Raw genomic sequence first — 20,037 nt, forward strand, 5'->3', positions numbered from 1 at the left:
ATTATTAACTTGTTGTTTGTATCTTTAATTGCATTGCAAGTCTTTTGCAGTTGCTTCATTTAACATTTGCATTTTGAAATTGTACAAAGAAAGGATTGGGGCATCAATCAGCTATCAATTGCTGGCCGGCGATCCGGAACGGGAGCGTGACGGCGATCGGGAGCCGGAACCAGAGCGTGAACGTGACCTGGATTTGGACTTCGACTTCGACTTGGAGCGGGAACGTGAATGCGAACGAGAACGTGAACGAGATGGCGACTTGGAGCCAGAACGGGAGCGAGAACGTGAACGGGAGCCCGACTTCGACCGAGAGCCAGACTTGGAGCGTGAACGAGAACGGGAACGAGAGCCGGATTTGGAGCGTGATCGCGAACGTGACTTGGAACGCGAACGATCCGATTCGCCACCAGATTCAATGCGATTCTTGGCACGCTTGCGCTGAGCGACGCCATCGCTTTCACTGCCGCTGCCACTGCGACTCCGGCTGCGCTTGCGTCCCCGGTCGCTGCCACTTCCACTTGCACTGCGACTACGGCTACGACTGCCGCTCTTCCGGCTGCCGGAGCGACTGCGATTGCTGCCACTGGCGCTGCCCGAGCGACTGCCGGACTTGCTCCTACTCCTGCTGCGACTTCTGCTACGCTTGCCGTCGCTCTCCGACTCGCTGGTCGAGATGGTCTCCTTGGAGACAATCTTGAGCCGCTGCTTGCCCGACAACTTCTCCTTCGACTCCTTGGCGGCCTTGGCTGCCTGCTGCTTCTTCTTCTTGCGCTTCTTGTCGCCACCGCCGCCACCACGACCACCGGATTCCTCCTCACTATCGCTCTCATATTTCTCCGTCTTGCGCTTGCGTCCACCACTTCCCTTCTTGCGCTCCCCTTTGCTCTTCTTCTTCGCTGGACGTTCATTACCTTCGCCACCGCCACCTCCATCTCCGCTGTCGGTGCCGGAAATGTAGTCATCCTTGCGCGGTCGTCCGCTGCCCTTTTTGCGCTCCTTTTCGGTAGGTGCATCCGCAATGATCAGCAAATTCTTGGTCTTCTCCACGTACTCCTGTCGCTTGGCCAGCAATTGATCTTTTGTTGTCTTTGCTTCCTCCTCGCGACGCTTGCGTTGCTCCGCCACCTTCAACTTGAAGGCTTCACGCTCCTCCTCTTGGCGACGTCGCAGCGTGCGCTCCTCCTCATCGATACGACGAGCGCGTCCCACATGATACTGCGCCTGCGACAACAGATCCTGACACGTGTTGGCCTCCACGGCAGCCACTTCGATGTTGAAGCGCGTCTTGTCTCCATGCACCGACAAGTATTGGAAATACTTGTGCGCCAGCTCCAGTTCATGCACCGCCTGCAACACCACTTCCAGTGTGGACTTCTCATCCTTAAGTATGGCCATGGCCAGGCGCGACAGCACCACAGCAATGTTGAACAGCAGCACCGTATCCTGGGGCGCAACGCGACGCGCCTTCAGCAACACAGCCTTGGCCTCGACCAGCTTGTTGGCGCGGAGATAGGCACGAGCGAGGTACTGCATCACCTCGACGTTGTTGTGCTTGTAGAACTTCTTCATGCAATTCTCGTACATCTGAATGGCGCTAATGTATTGCTTCTGCTCCACATAGACGTGGGCAATGTTCAGCCACACGTCGCAGAAGTCCGCGGTGGCTTCACGCACCTGGGCGAAGATGTCACGCGCCTCAATGACGCATCCCTTGTGGGCGAGGACGGCGCCAATGCCATTGGTGGCCCAAATGTTACGTGGATCAGTGCGGAGAACCTGCAAAAAAGTTGAAAGGTTAAAATTGATAACAAGAGAGAGATGGCAATTGAAGCGTTTTGGTTTTAGATAACAATGTGAACTTGATCAAGAAAGTGAACCGTATAATTCGTAAACTCGAATAATGTTTATATAGTAGCGTTATCAATAAATTAGATTATTTATGTTTAAAGTTCAATATGAATCATTTGAATTTCGAACCAAAACATAAGGTTTACCTTCTCAAACTATTTTGCTTCAATCTCTTCTCGCTTACCTGCTTGAAAATGGCCAACGCCTTCTCCTGATGCTTGCGTTCCTTCTCCTTGTCGCGACTGGGCTGATGCAGCGTTTGCAGCGAGAAATTGCCTAGCGCAATCAACGAATACGCATCCGAAGCTGTTGCCGGATTCTTCAATATAGTTTCAAAGTTCTTTTGGCCGAGAGCAAACTGCATTTTAGCCAAATGCAAATTGCCCAACAATGATCTAGCATCGGGATTATCATTGTTGATGTTCAGCGCATCCTTGAAGAAATCGGAGGCCACAAAGATTAAACCTTTGTCGCGAGCCATGCAACCCAAACGTAGATAGCAATCAATGTAATTGGGATGCTCCTGGAGAATCTCCTTGTATAATTTATCGGCCACATCAAAGCTGCTCATGGCCTCGTTTAAGCGTGCCAAATTGTACTTCATCGTGACCTGAATGGACTCGTAGTACTTGACATCTTTATCCATCTCGGAGCTGGCATGTTGCAACGCCGACTCCAACGTATCCTTGGCCATTTTCAGATTGCCCAAACGATAGTGCAGAGAAGCGACATTGTTTTGAATTTCCGCCGGAATCTCATACTTGGCTTTGTCTCGCAAAATGCTGGACGCAGTGCCATAGGCATTAAGCGAGGCTTGCAGATCATTCTGCTCCAAGATCTGGGCCAATTCAATCCAGGCTTCGATGTCCTCAGGAAACTGTTCGGTGACCTTCTTAAGATGGGTCTTGGCCATGTCGCGCTTGGTTTGCGAATTGGAGTGCGCATATAGTGAGCCCAGAATCTTCATAGTCTCGTAGTTGCCTGGCTGAATCTTCAGCACCTTCTCGAAGCACTGAGCAGCCTGTAAAATGAAGATGATATTAAATCTGTTTAATTCAGTGATAAAACTTTACTTACATTCTCTGTGTCACCGCGATAGATGTACATCTGGCCCAGTCCATAGTGGGGCAGCACAAAGTTGGCCGGCGCAATCTGCGTGGACTGATAATAGTACTGGAAAGCCTGATCGTAATCGCTCTGGGCATGAAAACTGCGCGCCAGTTGATAACAACTCTCGGCACGCATCGCCTCGTTCTCCGTGTTGTGGAAAGCATGCAGAGCCAGATGATGCACCTTCTGATAGTCCTTTTTGAAGAAGAAATGATTAGCCAAATGATTCAAGACCATAGGATTGGCATTGTCAATAGTGTAGGCCTTCGACAGCATCTGCACACCGAGTTTATTGGACTCGGGCTCCAGTTGATTGAGCTTCAAAACCGCCAGACCAATTAAGGCGCCCACACACTGCTGATCCAGCTGCAGAGCACGCTCAAATGCCAGCTTGGCCTTCTCGGCATTGCCCATCTTGAGGAAACAATGCGCCATGCCAATGCGCACATTGGCCGGACAATTGGGATTCGTTCGCAGTGCTTTCTTGTAGAATGCCATGGCACCGCGATAATCCTTGCGATTGAACGCAATACACGCTTTGCCCAGCAGCGATGGAATATTCGAGGGCGACTGATTCAGCACAAAATTGAACTGAGCATCTGCCTGATCCATTTTATCGCCCTCAAGCAGACAGAAGTATGCACGGCCGAGCAAATGGCTTTGATCGTACATAATAATCTTGTCCGCACTCGTGTACAGATTGGTGGCCTTCATGAAGAGCTCGCGCTTCTTATCCTTGGACTTTTCGCGATACGCCTCCTGCACGTAGTGGGCGGCCAACATGTCGAGGGCACGCATTTGATCCGTTTTAAAATCACGGTAGTCCTTGGTGCCCTTTTCACGTGCTGCCTCCAGTAGCGTGATGAAGTCATCAGTCTTCTTTTGCTTGTAGTAAGCCAACTGCAGAAAAGACACATTTGGATATGAGCTGGCGAGGATTATTTATTTATTGCCATACGTACAGCCACATTAACCCAGACGTGCAGTGGAGCACGCTCCTGCAGCAGAATGCTAAACACTTCCGAGCATTCTGGCAATTGATCCGGATCCACCTCGATAACCTGCAAGCATATTTTTCATGGTATCATTTTTTTGCAAACGCGGTCGCGTTGTTGAGGATGCTGCTTGTGAAGCTTCTCAAAACTCACCTCGTCCGTGTCCTGCAGCGGAATTTCGATGCATGTGGACATGATGGCGGCTGGCGTGGCTCGCGGGCCAAACACTTGGGCAAATTAAACGCGTATTTTCGCCACGAAAATCACAATTTATATTTCTTTTAATGCGGTACCCGAAAAGAAAACATTCACACTCCGGCGAGTTGCGATGCTCGTCGTGTAGAGTTGCTTATTCGATTTATCGATAATTTTACAGGCAAATGATATTATAATTTGTCTCATATATGAAGTAAATAATTTTTATTTTAATTTATTATTTCTTAATAAAGCTATTTTGTTTCTACATAAACATTATTTTAAATACCCATATTTCAACACATGGTATATACAATATACCATAAATGAAATATTTCATCGTTTAAGGTCTCACTACCAAAGTGCTATCGATAGTTAGGCACGAGCTGTTGTGAGTTGGCAGTGCATAGTGTATTATTGATAAAAAATAATGTAGCAAAATACAAATAAATAGTAAAATTAATAATAAAGTTCAAAATTTAAAGCGAGAAATGTGCTAGATCAATCAAATAACAAAATGCACGCGTGTGTTCGGCGGGTGGGCGTGTGCCAAGTGGGCGCCACAACAGCAGCAGCAATAACAACAATAGCAAGGGAAGTATACAAACAAAGTCAAACAGATGTTCACAGGCACTTACGTAACGGCTGTCGAAGCTACGTAAAATTGGCGCAAAATTGCACACGAGACAACAACAACAACAATCAGCTGCTCAGCCGACGACCCATTCAACCGACGACAGCCGCACAGTTAATAACATCAAAATACTCTCGCTATTCGGCAAGCACAATAATGAATTCGTATTGTAAGGAATTAACGTTGATGGACTACGACATCATTGGCTTCGATCTCGATGGCACGCTTTTGCGCTACGATCTGCTGGAGATGTCGACATTAATCTATAATGTGCTCAAGCAATATCTGGTGGAGCACAAAGGTTACTCGCCGGCGCTGTTGACTCAGCAGCTGGACCTTGACTTCTTGCAGAAGGGTCTAATGTTGGACGGCACGCGTGGCAATGTGCTGAAGCTGAGCAATGAGGCGCAAGTTCTGCGTGCCACACACGGCACGCGGCTCCTTAGCGATGCAGAGATTGTGGCCATCTATGGCCCAGAACGACGTTGGGATGTCACCACAGCCTTCTACAATGATCCACTGTCCACGTGGAATGGTCCGGCTGCACTGCAGATGCGTGCGCTGATGGATTACTTTGATATGCCTGCTGCTCTGGTGTTTGCCCAGGCTGTGGACTTGGTGGACAAAGCAGCAGGCGGCGCAGTCAAGGAGTATCGAGTGTGGCATGATCTGCTCGATGGTCTGATGCACAACTACAGTCGGGATAACTTCAGCAATGACAAGAGTCTCTACTTTAAGGCCATGCGGGCGGAGCCACAACGCTATGTACTCCAAAGCAGCCGAAAGCTGCTTGATTGGCTGCGTGAGCTGCGTGCCAATGGCAAGAAACTTTTTCTGCTCACCGGCTCCAACATTGATTTTGCCAATCTGACTGCAACTCAGGCGCTGGGCGCCGATTGGCAGCAACAATTCGATTTTGTGCTGACGTTTGCCAAGAAACCCGGATTCTTTACCATGCAACGTCCTTTCATGGCCGTGGATGCGGATGCCAAGCGTGAGGTACCCAACAGCGAGCTGAGTCTGCAGGCGGATTTAAAGCTGGGCGAGATCTATTCGCAGGGCAACTGGCATCAGTTGCATCAGGCCATGGCCAAGCTGCTGAACAAGGAGACGAGCGAGGCGCGGGCTTTGTATTTCGGAGACAACATCATCCAGGACGTCTATACGCCGGTCAAGCATCGTGACTTTGATACGGTGGCCATTGTGGAGGAGTTGTCAATGGTGGATCAACAGAACTACGCCTTCAATGCGGTGGTCTCATCCAATTTCTGGGATTCCTATTTCATCATTAACAACACGCCAACTCTTTGGTCCGGTTTCATCGCCAACTACGCACAGATCTGTGTGTCGTCCATGGAACAAATGGCTGCTTTGTCGCCCACCGAGCGCATTGTGTCCAACAATGTGAATGGCTTCTATCCGACACTGCCCAAGCAATTGCTGAGCACCAACCTAACGACCTCTTGGCATGGCGGCAGCATTTAATGAATCAGAATGAAGATGGATGATGGTGATAAGCAACCTGATGACGTTGACCTGACGTTGATAACCTGCTCGCGAACTGCATTCAATTTGAAGTACAATAAAAAGCCATAGAGATTGTTAACCCCTATACTATATAATGCATCTTATAATAGAACATTATTCGACTCAGGCATTGTTGTCCTATAAAGTGTATTTCCAACTCTATTTGCAAGTGCAACAAGTTCTTAATATTTTATTTTAATTCAAGACGAAAGATTCAAAGCAGATTCTATCAAAAGTGAATATGTTTTAAAAATTTTCAATTTTTTTAAGTTTTAAAATGTTTTTAAGTTTCTAAAGCATATTCATTTGTGATATAATCTTCTTCCAATTTCTCGTCTTCAATTCAAATTAAATATCAAGATGCCCTTGTTGCACTTTAAAATAGTAAAAGTATTACCCTAAAAATTGTATTTTTCTCAGTTGAATTTCAAGTATTGAGAAATGTATCTGTAACCACAAGATTCAATTGAAATTAATCCCGAAAAACTAGAAACTGTTATATACAATATATTGTGCAAATTCTGTGGGATTTAATGAAATATTATTCCCCTGATATGAGATACTCTTGTGATTTATCGCAATTTAAAAAATTTCTGAAATGTATTTGTAAATGCAACAATTTCATTACGTGATTCAATTGGAATTAATCTCGAAAAACTATAAACTTGTATATATGATATATTCTTTTATAACACATTCAATCCAAAATTGTTATGCTCTATAAATTGTGCTGATTCTGTGGGATTCAATTAACTATTATTCCCCTTTATGATACGCTCTTGTTTATTTCAAGTATTGTGAAATGTATTCGTAGTACAACAATTTGATCATTAGATTCAATTAGAATTAATACCGAATAACTGTTATACTCGATATATGTACATACATATATAGTTGTGTTATAATCTATTCTTTGAACAACTTATGAGGGTTATGCAACTGCCCTTTTCAAATATTTGTGCATCAATTGGAATTCGAGGCGATATATATATAGATTATTTACAAGCAACAACTGTTCTGTTCCATAAATTGTATATTTTTGCATCTTGTGTGCAATGAAATTCCAAGAATTTCTAAATGAAATTTGTCTGAAAGAGAAACACGCAATTGTTTTGCAATTCAAATATTTTCTCGAGGTTGAATTTGTTTGCATCATGCGAATAAATAATCAAATAATTCGTCGAACAGATATTGTTATACCCCGTAAAGAGTAGAATTTTGAAGCTGTTCCTATCATATTTTGTATTTCGAAATGAAATTTAAAATAATCTCGAAATTGTAAAATTTTCCAACCTAACCGACAATGTTGTAAATGGAAATTTGCGTTTGTAAACAAAACCCTTTAATATACGATCCCAGAGAGGCTTAGCTAATAACTAAAACTAACTAAAGACTTGCCAAAAGTCACTTTTAAATATAGTATTTTTCGTATTGAATTTTTCATATAGAATTTATATAGTTAAAAAGTTGAATTAAAACCATAAATATAGAAAATGCCTCATAAGAATTACTAATTTCGACAAATAAAATGCAACTTGCTTTAAATATGTAAAACAAAGTATGAAAAATAAACTATAAATAACTAGTACACTATACAGTATATACTCTATTACTATACAGTATATACTATACAATACAGTATATACTATACTAAAACAAGTCATTTTAATATATAGTATTTTTCATAAAGAATTTTTATAAATAGTTAAAAGTTTAATTATACCCGTGCTTCTTTACATCTGTAAGTCTAAATAAATAACGAACAACGTCGCATAACATTTACATTAATTTCGAAAAATATAATGCAAACTAAAATACAATATGTTTTTGCAATTTTTGTGACCATTTGAAATACCCAAAAGGAAAATGAATAATACAAAAAACTGTACAGCTGACAACAAGTAGTGGAAAATTGATGCAAATTGAGCTAATTGGCTGACAGCTTAAATGTTTTAAATGATTCGCTCAACAGCTAAAGCGATGCCCATGCCACCGCCAATGCAGAGGGAGGCGATGCCACGACGTCCGCCAGTGCGTTCCAGAGCGTAGAGCAACGTGACAAGCACACGTGCACCTGAAGCACCAATTGGATGACCCAAAGCAATTGCGCCGCCATTCACATTCACCTTGCTGCTGTCCAGTTGGAGGCACTGCAGCACAGCCAGCGATTGGGCAGCGAATGCTTCATTCAGCTCATACAGATCCACATCATCGCGACTCCAGTTGAGTTTAGTTAACTATAAAATATGGATGTGTTTAATAGGTTTTCAATACTAATATTCAGATACTTACCAAAGCTTCCACCGCTGTCACTGGACCCAGTCCCATTACGTTGGGTTCAATGCCGCTTTGGGTCCAGCCCACAATCTTGGCCAGCGGCTTGAGGCTACGCTTGTTCACCTCCTCGCCCGACATGAGCAGCAACGCAGCCGCCGAATCATTCACGCCCGAAGCATTTCCAGGCGTTACGGTGCCATTCTCCTTGAAGGCAGCGCGCAGCTTTTGTAAACCTTCCACGCTGCTGTCCGCCTTGATGTACTCGTCCTTGGCAAACTGTGTGCTACCCTTGCGATCCTTAATCTCAACCGACACAATCTCCTTATCAAAGAAGCCTTGTTGTTGTGCGTGGCCAGCACGTTGCTGGGATTGCACAGCAAACGCATCTTGAGCCTCGCGGGTTATTTGATACTTTGCAGCGAGATTCTCGGCCGTGACTCCCATGTGTATCAGATCCATGGCATCGGTCAGGCCATCATTCAGCAGTGAATCCACCATGCTGGCAGCGCCTAATTTAACGCCCGCACGCAGGTGAAGTGTGTGTGGTGCCAAAGACATGTTTTCCTGGCCGCCGGCAATGACAATTTGGGCATCTCCTGATCTGATGGCCTGGTAGCCAAGTGTTACAGTTCTAAAAGAGGAAAAATGTGGTAAATACAACGACTGCATTTTGAAATAAATATGATGTGATTAAAGTGGTTTGCGTCTGCGTTAAGCACTGATTGAAGTACATGCTACGTGGACTGTGATCAGTTCAGTTAAGGTTTTAATCCATGCTAAGGTTTCCCATAACTGGTTTCAGGAGCTCAATTAGCACTTCTCATGAACGGTGCATTCAATAGTTTGTCAAAAAGTAATCCCAATCTTTCCAATACTCACTTCAAGCCGCTGCCGCAGAGCATATTGATGCCATAGGCGGGCACTTCGATGGGCAGTCCGGCTTTGAGAGATGCTTGACGTGCCGGATTTTGACCTTGACCCGCCGTGAGTGCCTGCACGATAAAAGTAAGCAATTGCAGTATTTTCGGCGGCATTTACATAACAATCAAATTAGCATTCATATAGAATAGACTTTTGTACCTGGCCCATGATGACTTCGTTGACTTGAGCAGCCTCGACATTGGCCCTGCGCAGCACCTCTTTGATCACCACACTGCCCAGATCGGATGCCTTCAGTTTAGAAAGTGTGCCATTGAAGCTACCTAAAAGAGAGAAAGTTTTGTTTGTTGTTGTTGAGTGTTTGTGTTTTTGGGAATATTGCATCACTTTTCTATGAAAATCATGTTGTTTACCAATTGGTGTACGCGCCGCAGATACAATGTACACGTCAGACATGGTTGGCAATCAAAAAGGTCGAGCAAATGTTTATAATATTTCAAAAGAAATAGGTAATAAATATAGCGCGCACGAACGTGTTGCTTCTTAGCTGTTGTTGCTGTTGCTGCAGTCAGCGCGTTTAAACAATTGGCTTCACACCGGCGAAAACCGCATTCACAGTAACGAATTCGCCGTGCCGATAGACTCTGTGTGCTCCGGTGACACCTGCAGGACAATCGATTAGTCAACCGATTATTTGAATTTTGGCTAAATAATTTAAATATATAAATAATATAACTGCCAACACAATTTAATATTAGCTGCATCTTTAAGCAAGAAATACGTTCATTTTTAAATTACTTGAATTTCGTTAGCCCATTCCTTTTTTTAGTTTTTGCTGCATTTAATAACTTTTTATGAATTATAAGCTAAATAAAAAATATGATTATTGCTATTTTTACTGACATAATAATTAATTAAATAATTTCTTATGTTCATTTGATTTATTTATTTACAAACTCTTCAGACAATCGATAGCCGAAACCGGCAACCACATCGATAAGCGGTATATGCGATTATTGCTCTTCACGCTATCGATGTGTTGTTATATCGATACGATATCAGGCAGTACACAGAAAATTATTTTTTTTGCTGCATAAAAAACGCACAAAACGCGCATTAAAAACGCAAATATAACAAGCGCGCCCATCCTGCGACTGCCAGACAGGTTGCGAGCGATAAGATATTGCTAGTGAGGATTGAAAAGTCGACGTTTTAGGGAGCCGCACCAACAGGAACAACAGCAGTAGCAGCAGCAACAGCCCCAGCCCTCGCCCAACAGCAACAACAACAACGCCAACACCACCCTAACCAAAGACAACTACAACAACACTACAACTACACAAAGCAGCAGCAGCAGCGGCAGCGGCAGCAAACGCAACAAATATGCAGGCGATTAAGTGTGTCGTCGTAGGCGACGGTGCCGTGGGTAAGACTTGCCTGCTCATCAGCTATACGACAAATGCCTTCCCCGGCGAATACATACCCACCGTATTCGATAACTATTCGGCCAATGTGATGGTCGATGCGAAACCGATTAACTTGGGATTATGGGATACGGCCGGTCAAGAGGATTACGATCGTTTGCGTCCACTGTCGTATCCACAGACCGATGTCTTTCTCATTTGCTTCTCGCTCGTGAATCCGGCATCGTTTGAGAACGTGCGCGCCAAATGGTATCCCGAGGTGCGTCACCATTGTCCCAGCACACCGATCATTTTGGTAGGCACCAAGCTGGATTTGCGCGACGATAAGAATACGATTGAGAAGCTGCGCGACAAGAAACTGGCGCCCATCACATATCCCCAGGGTCTGGCCATGGCCAAGGAGATTGGCGCAGTGAAGTATTTGGAGTGCTCGGCGCTGACGCAAAAGGGATTGAAGACGGTGTTTGATGAGGCCATCAGATCGGTGCTTTGCCCTGTTCTGCAGCCCAAGTCGAAGCGTAAATGCGCCTTGCTCTAATTTTAAGAGAAGCACACACACACACACCACCACACACACACACACACACACACACACACTGAGAAAGAGAGATGGAGAAGGAACACCCACGAAGCATTGTATTTGTATTTTGTCGTCAAGTCTATTTAATAACGTAACATTATTAACTAATAACAAATTATGTAACTTAAGCAGCAAGCAGCCAGCACGCTGAGAAAGTAAGCCAGAGTCAAAGATAGAGAGATTGGAGAGTGGAGAGTTGAAAGTTGAAAGTGTGCCCAGGTGCAGGAAGTCCTGTCCCGTTATTTTTGCTTTGTTAAAACTTGCCCACACACACACACAGACTCTCATAAACAACACACACACTTGGGAAAACCGAATTTTCTACTAACTTTACAAGTTTTGTTTCTGTTTCCTGTTAATTCGTCCTTTGTCGTTTTCTTCACTTGTTTCGTTTCGTGTGTTTTTGTTTACTTCCCTTTAAAATTTCCTCCTCCTTACTAATTTCAACCATGTGCATTAATTTGAACTAAAAGTTAATTAAAAATTAATGTTGTAAAACCAAAAACAAAACAAAAAAAAAAAAACTATAAAATGAAAGAACTTTATAGAAGGAAAATTGTATCTAAGGAGCCGAATAGTCGCAACAGCATAAAACTGAAAAAGGAAAATGTGTTTTTTCAATCGCCTCTTAATATAGATGATGAGTATGATGATAAATGATGATGATAAAGTCAGTAAACGTTCCATTGCAATTACAATTTAAAGAAAGAAAAACAAATATGATAAACTATACACATATTGTATTTAGATGTTTGATTGACAAAATAAAACTGTTGCTGAGAATCGAAGGTAGAAGCTGGAATATGGCAAAGATTAGGCAGAATATTATAAAAAGAAAATCACACAAACACATACAAAAATATAAATACTATTAATGTAAAAGTCAAAGTGAGAGATTTGATAAATCTTGATGCCCAAGTTGGGATGCAATTCCTAAATGGCATCTCGCGCAATTTCCGTATATTGTGGAACCAACAACTTTTTAATTGCTACATCCAGGAGCTACATAATAATAATATTAATAAGATAATGTCCTTCGTATACTATGTACATGTACTGATTTAAAATACACACAAAGAAAAACCACAGAAAACAAAAAACAAACTTTCGAGTACTTTGTATTTTAAATAACGAGAAAAACGTCGAGAAAAAAAAGCCGCAACAAATTAATAACATACATAAAATACATACATAAATGTGTCAATGGAATTCAAAATAAAGCATATAAAAAAAAACTATATAATTGTATATTGAGTGCAATAGAAATAATTACAGCTTTACTTGAAGCTGAAATGTAGAAGACTTATTACCTCATAAAGGAAATTCCAGAGAAAGGTAAGTCTACCTAAATATAATAAATCAATTTAGTTTTAAATACGTATTCATTTTGTTATACGCTTATTTAGTCGGAATTTTCATTAGATTTTTTAAAGACTTTGGAATTTTGAAAGAACAACATTTTTGAAACACTCACTTATTTTCTTATATAATACAATGTTTAGTATTATTATTGTTATACATAGTTTTTATTTCAGACCCATTATATACATTTTATATTTTATGTAGCAGATAAAATAATTTATTTGATTAAGAGATGTTTATTTGTTATCTTTTCTTAAGAAGGCAAAAAAAATGGAGATATTTTTTTTTTTTAAATTGAATTCAAAATTATGGTAATACTATCTGCGATGTGGCAAAACAATCTTAAAACCTTTTTTGGTTTTTTGACAAGCTTATATATTATTTATTGTATTCATTATCATTCAACAGTTCTAATTTTTTAAAATATTTATTTATTTTGATTATATAAAATTTATTTTATTTGATTATATAAAATCTCTAATTGGAAACTGCATCTTGAAAGTATATAATCCTGAGTAAAGAAATGTTTGTGTCTATATCAGAAATTATATTTAAACTGCACCACCCCCCAAAAAATCTGATAAGGGGATTCCATCTTAAGTATTTCCCCAAATAATGATGACCACATCAAAGTAGTAAACTGCATCGTGAGTACCCCTCATGTCTACATATATATTTTTATATAGTGAGCAAAATTTCCAGCGACCTCAACAGGTCTCCATTGGTTTTCAATTTCAACATTCATTGACAATTTTGCTTATCACAGCAAAAAAATGAAAAGATTGAGAGCATACAAAGAAATGAAATCAGCGTCCAAAGCGAGAGATTTGGAATTAATGTTGGTGTTGTTATTGTTGCTGTTGGAATGTTCTCGCAGCTGGAAATTAATCGAGCACAGCGGCGCAACAACAAAAGCGTTTTATGTTTATGTTACAGAGGCGGACGCCTTCTACACATGTCACTCTCTATGAGTGTGTGTGTGTGTGAGTGAGTGCATATGCATGTGTGTGTGTGTGTGAGTATCTATCTGTGTCCATGACGTGTCCATAAACAGTGAAATTATGAATACACTCGTCTCTCCCCCTCTTCTCAACCACTATCACGCCATGGACCAATCGCCAAGAAGCTGTGCAGCTGACGTGGATGTTTTTTCAATGAAAATGCTGGGCAACAAATCAATTAAACATCATAATGAATGAATGTAAGCTAAGAAGTCTGTTGTTATTATTATTAATGCACTTTCGTCAGAGTAGTTGATTATGTGGGTGTTGTTTACCATACTTAATCGCTAAATTTATTTGGCATTCGAGTTGGGAGTTTAAATCTCTCTCATTCCGTTTAGAACTCATCGTGACGCGCCAAAGCTTCGCCAAAATCTGTGGCTTGGGAACCCACAAACACATCGTATTTGTCCAGCACCTCGTCCTTGGTCAGCTGCTCATCATGATCCACATCTGCCTCGAATATCAAATGCTTTGCCTCGCTCTCGGCATGATCGAAATCATTGGGCACAATCCATTGACGGATCTCGGTCTCTGTCAGATAACCGTCTCCATCGAGATCGCGATGCTTGGTGAATGCTTCACGCTCAGCGAGCACCCATTCGGGTTCCTCTTCATTGGCTTCGGAGGGGCGATACATGTCACCAATGTATTCGTCCACAGAGATTTTGCCATCCTTATCTTTGTCCAGATCATCGGTTGTCTCTTGCAGCACCAGGTCACGCATGCTGGGATGCTCTTCGGGATGCAGAAAAGCGGTGAATTCTTCGCGCGTCAGTTTGTCATCGAGATCCAGATCGGCGACGGCCCAGCGACGACGATCGCGTGCCAACATGCTCTTATAAGAGACGCCTACAAAATTTATATTATTATAAAAAATTCTCAGAGGTATTTTAAAGGTTTTACCGTTCTCCTCCTGCTCCAGCTCTTCTTTGTCCAAGACATCCATGAAGCCGTAGACAGTCTTGCGATAAGTCTCCCAGCTGACCGTCTCATTGTTTTCCGGATTATGCTTTCGCCACACGCGTCCCACATCTTCGTCGATGTAGCGACGTTGTGTGAATTTAATCCAATTCTTGAGCTCGGCCAGCGTTATGAAACCATCCTTATCTTCGTCAATGCGATCCACAATTACACCCAGACGTCGCTTGCTCTCCTCGGGCGTCAGTTCATCGAACTTCTTGGCCTCATCAGCGCCCAGAAAGGCTTCGTGGTCGTATTGTTGATTGTGTTGGTCGCCGTCGAAGTGTTTGTGGTGAAGCGAGTCGTGCTCCAGCGGATCGTGTGGCAACTCACCGGCCGGTATGCTGGATGCTGCGGCAATGCTTATCGCTGCAGCAACAAGTAAAAAAAATAATCCAATTCTCATTTTGCTGACGAGTTTGTCAACCGCTCGCTTTGAGTATTCAAACAAAAGTGAAGTCTAGTTGGAGCAAACGCACAAAATGAAGCTTCGCAAAGTATCGATGCCCGTAGGGTGCGATACTTTTTGAATTCGAAATGCTTGAGCTTATCGAATATGTATCGATAACTTTCGTTACACAGCGCTTTTTAAAACAAACTTTTATCAAGATATTCATAAATAATATTGTTATTTGTATCTTGTGGATATATGTTTGTTTACAAATTATATATGAAAATAATTTTGAATAGCAATAAGTTAGAGCCAATAAATTCAAGCTATTTATACAAATCCTTTTTTTTAGGCTATTGATATTTATTTATTTTAATTTATAATGGCGATTGTTAGGTTTTATATAAATAAATAAATGTGCAATTACATTCAAGAGCTATTTACAATTTGTTGATTGCAATTGGGACAACTATTTTTTGTTTGTTTCCATCGTTTCGTTGACGTCCTGACCGAGAGAACTGAAATCTCCCGTATTACAGGAAATGCTTGGAATATCAAAGTTGGAGAATCCGCGATAATTCGCCACCTCCGGTTTCAAGGGCGATGGCAACAATACTGCAGTGCCGGGCACATCGCAGTCGATTAAACTATCTGTTGTGGTGTCCAGCAAAGGAGTTGCAGCAACAACCGGACGTTGCACCAATGGATCAAATTCATCCAGATTCAATTTAGATTCATCGGCCACGCTGTTGTCTCCACTCTGATCGGACAAATCGAAATCGTAGTTAATGTTGGTTAAGCCGCCTTGGAATTCGGTACCCAACATCATGACATCACCATCCGAGGATTCCTCCAGCAGTGAGACAGCATCGAAAGGCGTGTAATTGAAGATGGGCGAGGCAAAGAGCTGATCCTGCTGCTGCGGTTGATTCTGCAACAGTGGCGAAAGACGTCCAACGGAATTGATGCTAGTGTCCTTTAGTGTCAAGTTATGTGCATCCTCATGGGTAACGTCTTTGCTCTTAGGGGACAAAGCGTGTTGACTTAAAGCGCCACTCAGCAGATTGGATTGATAGTGTCCCATGGCCGCCTCAACGCCATCGTGTGCCAGATGAGCACGCGCCTGTTTGATCAGAAATGCTGGCGTCTTGATCGGCAGCAGCGTCAGTGGCGCCTTGGCCATAACGGTGTCCACTTTCTCGGTCACCTCGCGTTGAAAATCGATGAGTTCGCGTTCAAAGTCTGTGATGCCAGTGTTGATCATAGAATTGCGCTTCTGCAGCAGCTCCATGCACTTCATGTTCTCCGAAATGAGATGCAGACTCTCGCAGGCCAACAAAGCGCTCTCCCAAGGCGTGCTGAATGCCTGTTCACCCGACATCAATGCATCAAACTCCTCTGCACTGATGCTCAAACTTTCGCCATTCAAATTCTCAATGAAAGCAATGGCTGAGCACAGGTTGGTAAAGTAATAACCACCCTCGCCACTCATCACACGCGAGGCATTCGTGAAGCGATTGACAAAGTTTAGATTGCTGTGAAGACGGACCGGATTCGCTTTGAGCACTACAAAGATGAGGGCGGGCAGAAAATCATCGGCACTCGCTGGACCGCCAGTGGCACGTTTCAACAGCTCAAAGATGTGGCGACAACAGCGCACTGTGCATAGTAATTTCTCCTGCGGCGAATAATAGGAATCAATGCCCACCAGCTCGGAGATGGCATTGTAGACCAAATCGCGTGCCTCGGCATTCACTTCATCAATGCTGCAGTCCAGATGCTTGGCTGTGATCCAGCTCAATTGGCGTATACGCTTCTGCACCTTGACATCGCTCTCCTCATCGCTGGTAAAGTATGGACTAAAGAGTAAACTGCAAAAAAGAAGAGATTAGTAAAGAGATCGTAGTTTAGTTGGCTGACTCACTTGTGATTCTGTGTCATGATGACCTTCTCAAAGAAATCGATTGCACTATCGCGATCCTCATTTGTGGCCATCTCAAAGCGGGGATCGTTGTGCACCACATTGGAGAAGCGTGTGTAAGCATTCTGCACCAGATCGGAGAGTTCATCTACATTTTTGGCGTTGTTCGTGTTCATGTATTTGCGAATCTCGTGATCCAATCGCTTGATCTCGCTCTTTAGCTTGTGCTTGGCATCGTCGGGCAGTCGCATCTGCCGAAGCTGCAGCATAAATTGGTTCTCTGTGGCAGTGGGAACTCTTTTTTGCTGTGGCTGCTGTTGTTGCTGCTGCTGTTGTTGATTTGTGACTGCTGGAAATTTGCCCTTGAGCGTCTTTTGAAGCACCGCTGGCACTATGGACTTCTTCTTTGGCATGGTGCTCGGAGATTCGACCTGCTGTGGCGTCTCTGTCTGCTTCTTGCCACGTCCCAGCGAGAGCAAATGCTGCGGCGATCTGCGTTCGGCAATGGAACTAGGGCCACTGGGGATGTTATCATTGTTATCCTCGGTGGCTTTTTCTGTAACAATCAGCACTGGGAAGCACCATTGAAGCATGACTAATTGAGCATCAATAGATAAATGAATAAATGTCTCGCTTACGCCTTTTCCTTTGCTTATCGTTGCGCTCGCGAAAACATTTCGAGCAGAGTCCATCGAACTGCGTATTGCCGTAGAACCCACAACCTTGACGACACTTTAGATCTTGCTGGCCGATTCGCAACATGGGCGCACGGTTCGCCATTATTGGGCGTGGTTTTGTTTCGATTTTTGAACTGATTTTCCACAAATTTGTACACCGAGTTTACTGAATTACATCGTCAACAAGCTGCGCTCGATTGCAAATAAAACAGCTGTGCTTCGAGGGCATCGATACTTACGCTAGGTCGATATATTACTCACTGCCAGCGGTGCGATAACTGCACTACGAATAATCGGCGGATTTGGTCTCTTTTTGAAAAGCAGCGAAATCGTTAATCGAGAAAAGTGTTTGTTCAATAATCAAAACGACAGTTCGTTAATTTTACTAAAATTTTATTTTAGTATATTTTATTGAAATGAAAAACATTTAAATTGCAACTTAGGGGATATTTTTGTTTTGATTTTGAATACATTGTGTAAAATCGAAGTGGCTTAGGAATTAGCTCACACGCACACACACACATACACACACATTTGAAATAGTAGTATGCATAAAAGACGTTGTTCTTTTGTTTTTGTTTAAAATCAAATGTTTTGCAAAGTTCATATAGTTTTAAGAATTAGGACGGTTATACACGTAGAATGCAACTTCTGGTATGTATAGTCAAAAAACGGGTAGTTTTCCAAAAAGGTATACAAAGAAATTTGATATATAGGCAAGCTAAATGGTTCACAACAACAATTTGAAAAAAAGCTCAGAAAACACATAACTAGTATGTATGTATATGTATGTAAGTAGAACGCTACTAGACTAGACTACGAATTTTCAAGTTGACCTAACTGCTTTCTACATGTCGATTCATTTTGACTAACTTGTTTGTTGTTCCCAATAACATATATATATATATAAATATCTATATATTCAGATTTTTGACCTTTTGCACACACCCATAATATCCAACTTAATTGACGCACTCCACAAATGCATTTTGAATTACTCAACTCTACAAACTTCTCTAGTAAACGCTACTCTATATCATTTTTCTACCCATAGTCGCATGTTATATTATTTGGTTTTTCATGTTAGCAGTATAAAGATTTGGAAAAACCATTTTCTGTTTTGTTTTCATTTAATTAGTCTCACAAATTGCTAATACATTTTAAATCTGCTAAAGTTATCGAAATGCAACCTTTAATTCGTGTGCTCAGCTACCGTTAGTTTACGTATACTTAACATGATCATTTCAATTCAGTTTTCTTCACTGCGATTCGATTCGCGTTTACCAATTCAACCGTTTCAAAAAGTCTCGTGAATAGTTGGTTTTAAACTTAAGATCTACTCTACTTATGATGTCTTTGGCTTTCATTTTTTGCTTTTGTTTTGAACTCTTATTAGCTATAAAATGTAATTTATCGACAACACGTTTTTAACAGTATGCCGCAATGGTTATAGTTTTTGTTTTGTTTTTTTGATTAAACGTTCTTTGGTTTTGATTAAATATTTTTGGTTTCTTTGTTGTGATTTTGACTAGGTTTTCAATTCGCTAGAAAAAGTGTTTTTGCAATGGTATAAAATTCAAGTCTAACAATTTGTTGCAATAAATTCCTTATTCCAACTGAATTGCAGTGGAATCTGTTGGCTCAAGAAACGTGGTTCTCAATCGGTTTTTTTTTTTAATAGTACCCTGTCTGTGGTTTGTTCAAACTGCACAGATCCATTTGTGTTGTTACATATTAAATAACATTAAAATATCGAATACGAATACAAGAATGAGTACTATGCTCTTAGGGCACACTTTCACACACACTTTTACACACTTTCAAGGGCTGCTGTCAGTTGAAGTTGCAGTTCTAGTTCCAGTCCCAGTTCTAGTTCTAGTTCCAGATCTATTTCCTTTTGCGGTGGCAGCCATGTTAACTGAAGTACTTCAGACCCGCAATCAACATGAACTTCTCAATAAACAACTCAGAGTCCAAGACCTGGAATTAATGAAGTAGATATTAATAAAGAGAATTTCTTGATATGATTTTCCTACTCACCGCAATGTGAGCAGCTCTGCCAATAAGTGTGTTGGCTGTGTGGGGCAACGCATGATGAACATCGTAGCGAGCCAGCGTCAGTTCTGGCCTGGCCAAGATCGGAGCAATCACATTGTGCACCATTTCCCTGTGGTATATGAGAATTGAAGATTGTTAGATAAAGTTATATGATATCTTAAATTGAAATATAATGTTAAAAAATTAATCATTATT

At 42.0% G+C, this 20,037-nt stretch overlaps 7 protein-coding genes across 12 annotated transcripts in view; 2 read left to right on the forward strand and 5 right to left on the reverse strand.

Annotated features, from left to right (window-relative positions):
• Positions 1-4: 4 nt before the first annotated feature.
• On the reverse strand, positions 5-4,284 carry LOC132792980 (RNA polymerase-associated protein CTR9 homolog). The gene is made up of 5 exons (XM_060802527.1): positions 4,107-4,284; positions 3,921-4,019; positions 2,926-3,858; positions 2,033-2,869; positions 5-1,776 (listed from the first exon to the last, which is right to left on the reverse strand). The coding sequence occupies exons 1-5, from the start codon at positions 4,146-4,148 to the stop codon at positions 115-117; spliced, it is 3,573 nt and encodes a 1,190-aa protein (XP_060658510.1). The 5' UTR covers positions 4,149-4,284; the 3' UTR covers positions 5-114.
• Positions 4,285-4,527: 243 nt separating this feature from the next.
• Positions 4,528-6,535, forward strand: LOC132792982 (5'-nucleotidase domain-containing protein 1). The gene has a single exon (XM_060802530.1). It carries the CDS (start codon positions 4,666-4,668, stop codon positions 6,265-6,267), a length of 1,602 nt encoding a protein of 533 aa, XP_060658513.1. The 5' UTR covers positions 4,528-4,665; the 3' UTR covers positions 6,268-6,535.
• Positions 6,536-8,000: 1,465 nt separating this feature from the next.
• Positions 8,001-10,109, reverse strand: LOC132792983 (acetyl-CoA acetyltransferase, cytosolic). The gene is made up of 5 exons (XM_060802531.1): positions 9,879-10,109; positions 9,667-9,788; positions 9,466-9,578; positions 8,602-9,217; positions 8,001-8,546 (listed from the first exon to the last, which is right to left on the reverse strand). The coding sequence occupies exons 1-5, from the start codon at positions 9,919-9,921 to the stop codon at positions 8,262-8,264; spliced, it is 1,179 nt and encodes a 392-aa protein (XP_060658514.1). The 5' UTR covers positions 9,922-10,109; the 3' UTR covers positions 8,001-8,261.
• A 394-nt stretch (positions 10,110-10,503) lies between these two features.
• On the forward strand, positions 10,504-12,308 carry LOC132794116 (ras-related protein Rac1). Its single transcript, XM_060804371.1, has one exon. The coding sequence runs from the start codon at positions 10,849-10,851 to the stop codon at positions 11,425-11,427; it is 579 nt and encodes a 192-aa protein (XP_060660354.1). The 5' UTR covers positions 10,504-10,848; the 3' UTR covers positions 11,428-12,308.
• A 1,719-nt stretch (positions 12,309-14,027) lies between these two features.
• Positions 14,028-15,264, reverse strand: LOC132791706 (calumenin-B). Its single transcript, XM_060800737.1, has 2 exons — positions 14,739-15,264; positions 14,028-14,684 (listed from the first exon to the last, which is right to left on the reverse strand). The coding sequence occupies exons 1-2, from the start codon at positions 15,199-15,201 to the stop codon at positions 14,170-14,172; spliced, it is 978 nt and encodes a 325-aa protein (XP_060656720.1). The 5' UTR covers positions 15,202-15,264; the 3' UTR covers positions 14,028-14,169.
• A 265-nt stretch (positions 15,265-15,529) lies between these two features.
• Positions 15,530-19,291, reverse strand: LOC132793416 (rab5 GDP/GTP exchange factor). Its single transcript, XM_060803337.1, has 3 exons — positions 17,746-19,291; positions 17,111-17,678; positions 15,530-17,057 (listed from the first exon to the last, which is right to left on the reverse strand). Exons 1-3 carry the CDS (start codon positions 17,885-17,887, stop codon positions 15,656-15,658), a joined length of 2,112 nt encoding a protein of 703 aa, XP_060659320.1. The 5' UTR covers positions 17,888-19,291; the 3' UTR covers positions 15,530-15,655.
• A 147-nt stretch (positions 19,292-19,438) lies between these two features.
• LOC132793415 (uncharacterized) overlaps positions 19,439-20,037 on the reverse strand; it is a 46,567-nt gene continuing 45,968 nt past the window's right edge. For all 6 annotated transcript variants that reach the window (XM_060803334.1, XM_060803335.1, XM_060803333.1 and 3 more), the window contains 2 exons: positions 19,825-19,951; positions 19,439-19,764 (listed from right to left, as the gene is read on the reverse strand). In XM_060803334.1, coding sequence (XP_060659317.1) covers positions 19,699-19,764; positions 19,825-19,951 — 193 coding nt within the window. In that variant the 3' untranslated portion in view covers positions 19,439-19,698. The remainder of the gene's footprint in view (positions 19,765-19,824; positions 19,952-20,037) is intronic.

The sequence above is a fragment of the Drosophila nasuta genome, chromosome 3, assembly GCF_023558535.2.
Source record: "Drosophila nasuta strain 15112-1781.00 chromosome 3, ASM2355853v1, whole genome shotgun sequence".
NCBI lineage: Eukaryota > Metazoa > Arthropoda > Insecta > Diptera > Drosophilidae > Drosophila > Drosophila nasuta.

Excerpts from the sequence above, each read along its gene's own strand:
- LOC132792983 (XM_060802531.1), bottom strand. The coding sequence starts at position 9,921 with ATGTCTGACGTGTACATTGTATCTGCGGCGCGTACACCAATTG. Across the intron at positions 9,579-9,666 it reads ACGAAGTCATCATGGGCCAG|GCACTCACGGCGGGTCAAGG; the intron begins GTACAAAAGTCT and ends TTTATCGTGCAG. Across the intron at positions 8,547-8,601 it reads TGACAGCGGTGGAAGCTTTG|TTAACTAAACTCAACTGGAG; the intron begins GTAAGTATCTGA and ends CATATTTTATAG.
- LOC132794116 (XM_060804371.1), top strand. The coding sequence starts at position 10,849 with ATGCAGGCGATTAAGTGTGTCGTCGTAGGCGACGGTGCCGTGGGTAAG.
- LOC132791706 (XM_060800737.1), bottom strand. The coding sequence starts at position 15,201 with ATGAGAATTGGATTATTTTTTTTACTTGTTGCTGCAGCGATAAGCATT. Across the intron at positions 14,685-14,738 it reads GCTGGAGCAGGAGGAGAACG|GCGTCTCTTATAAGAGCATG; the intron begins GTAAAACCTTTA and ends TAAATTTTGTAG.
- LOC132792982 (XM_060802530.1), top strand. The coding sequence starts at position 4,666 with ATGCACGCGTGTGTTCGGCGGGTGGGCGTGTGCCAAGTGGGCGCCACA.
- LOC132793416 (XM_060803337.1), bottom strand. The coding sequence starts at position 17,887 with ATGGCGAACCGTGCGCCCATGTTGCGAATCGGCCAGCAAGATCTAAAG. Across the intron at positions 17,679-17,745 it reads CGATAAGCAAAGGAAAAGGC|TGCTGATTGTTACAGAAAAA; the intron begins GTAAGCGAGACA and ends GGTGCTTCCCAG. Across the intron at positions 17,058-17,110 it reads ATCATGACACAGAATCACAA|TTTACTCTTTAGTCCATACT; the intron begins GTGAGTCAGCCA and ends TCTTTTTTGCAG.
- LOC132792980 (XM_060802527.1), bottom strand. The coding sequence starts at position 4,148 with ATGTCCACATGCATCGAAATTCCGCTGCAGGACACGGACGAG. Across the intron at positions 4,020-4,106 it reads CGCTGCAGGACACGGACGAG|GTTATCGAGGTGGATCCGGA; the intron begins GTGAGTTTTGAG and ends ATATGCTTGCAG. Across the intron at positions 1,777-2,032 it reads CGTTGGCCATTTTCAAGCAG|GTTCTCCGCACTGATCCACG; the intron begins GTAAGCGAGAAG and ends ACTTTTTTGCAG.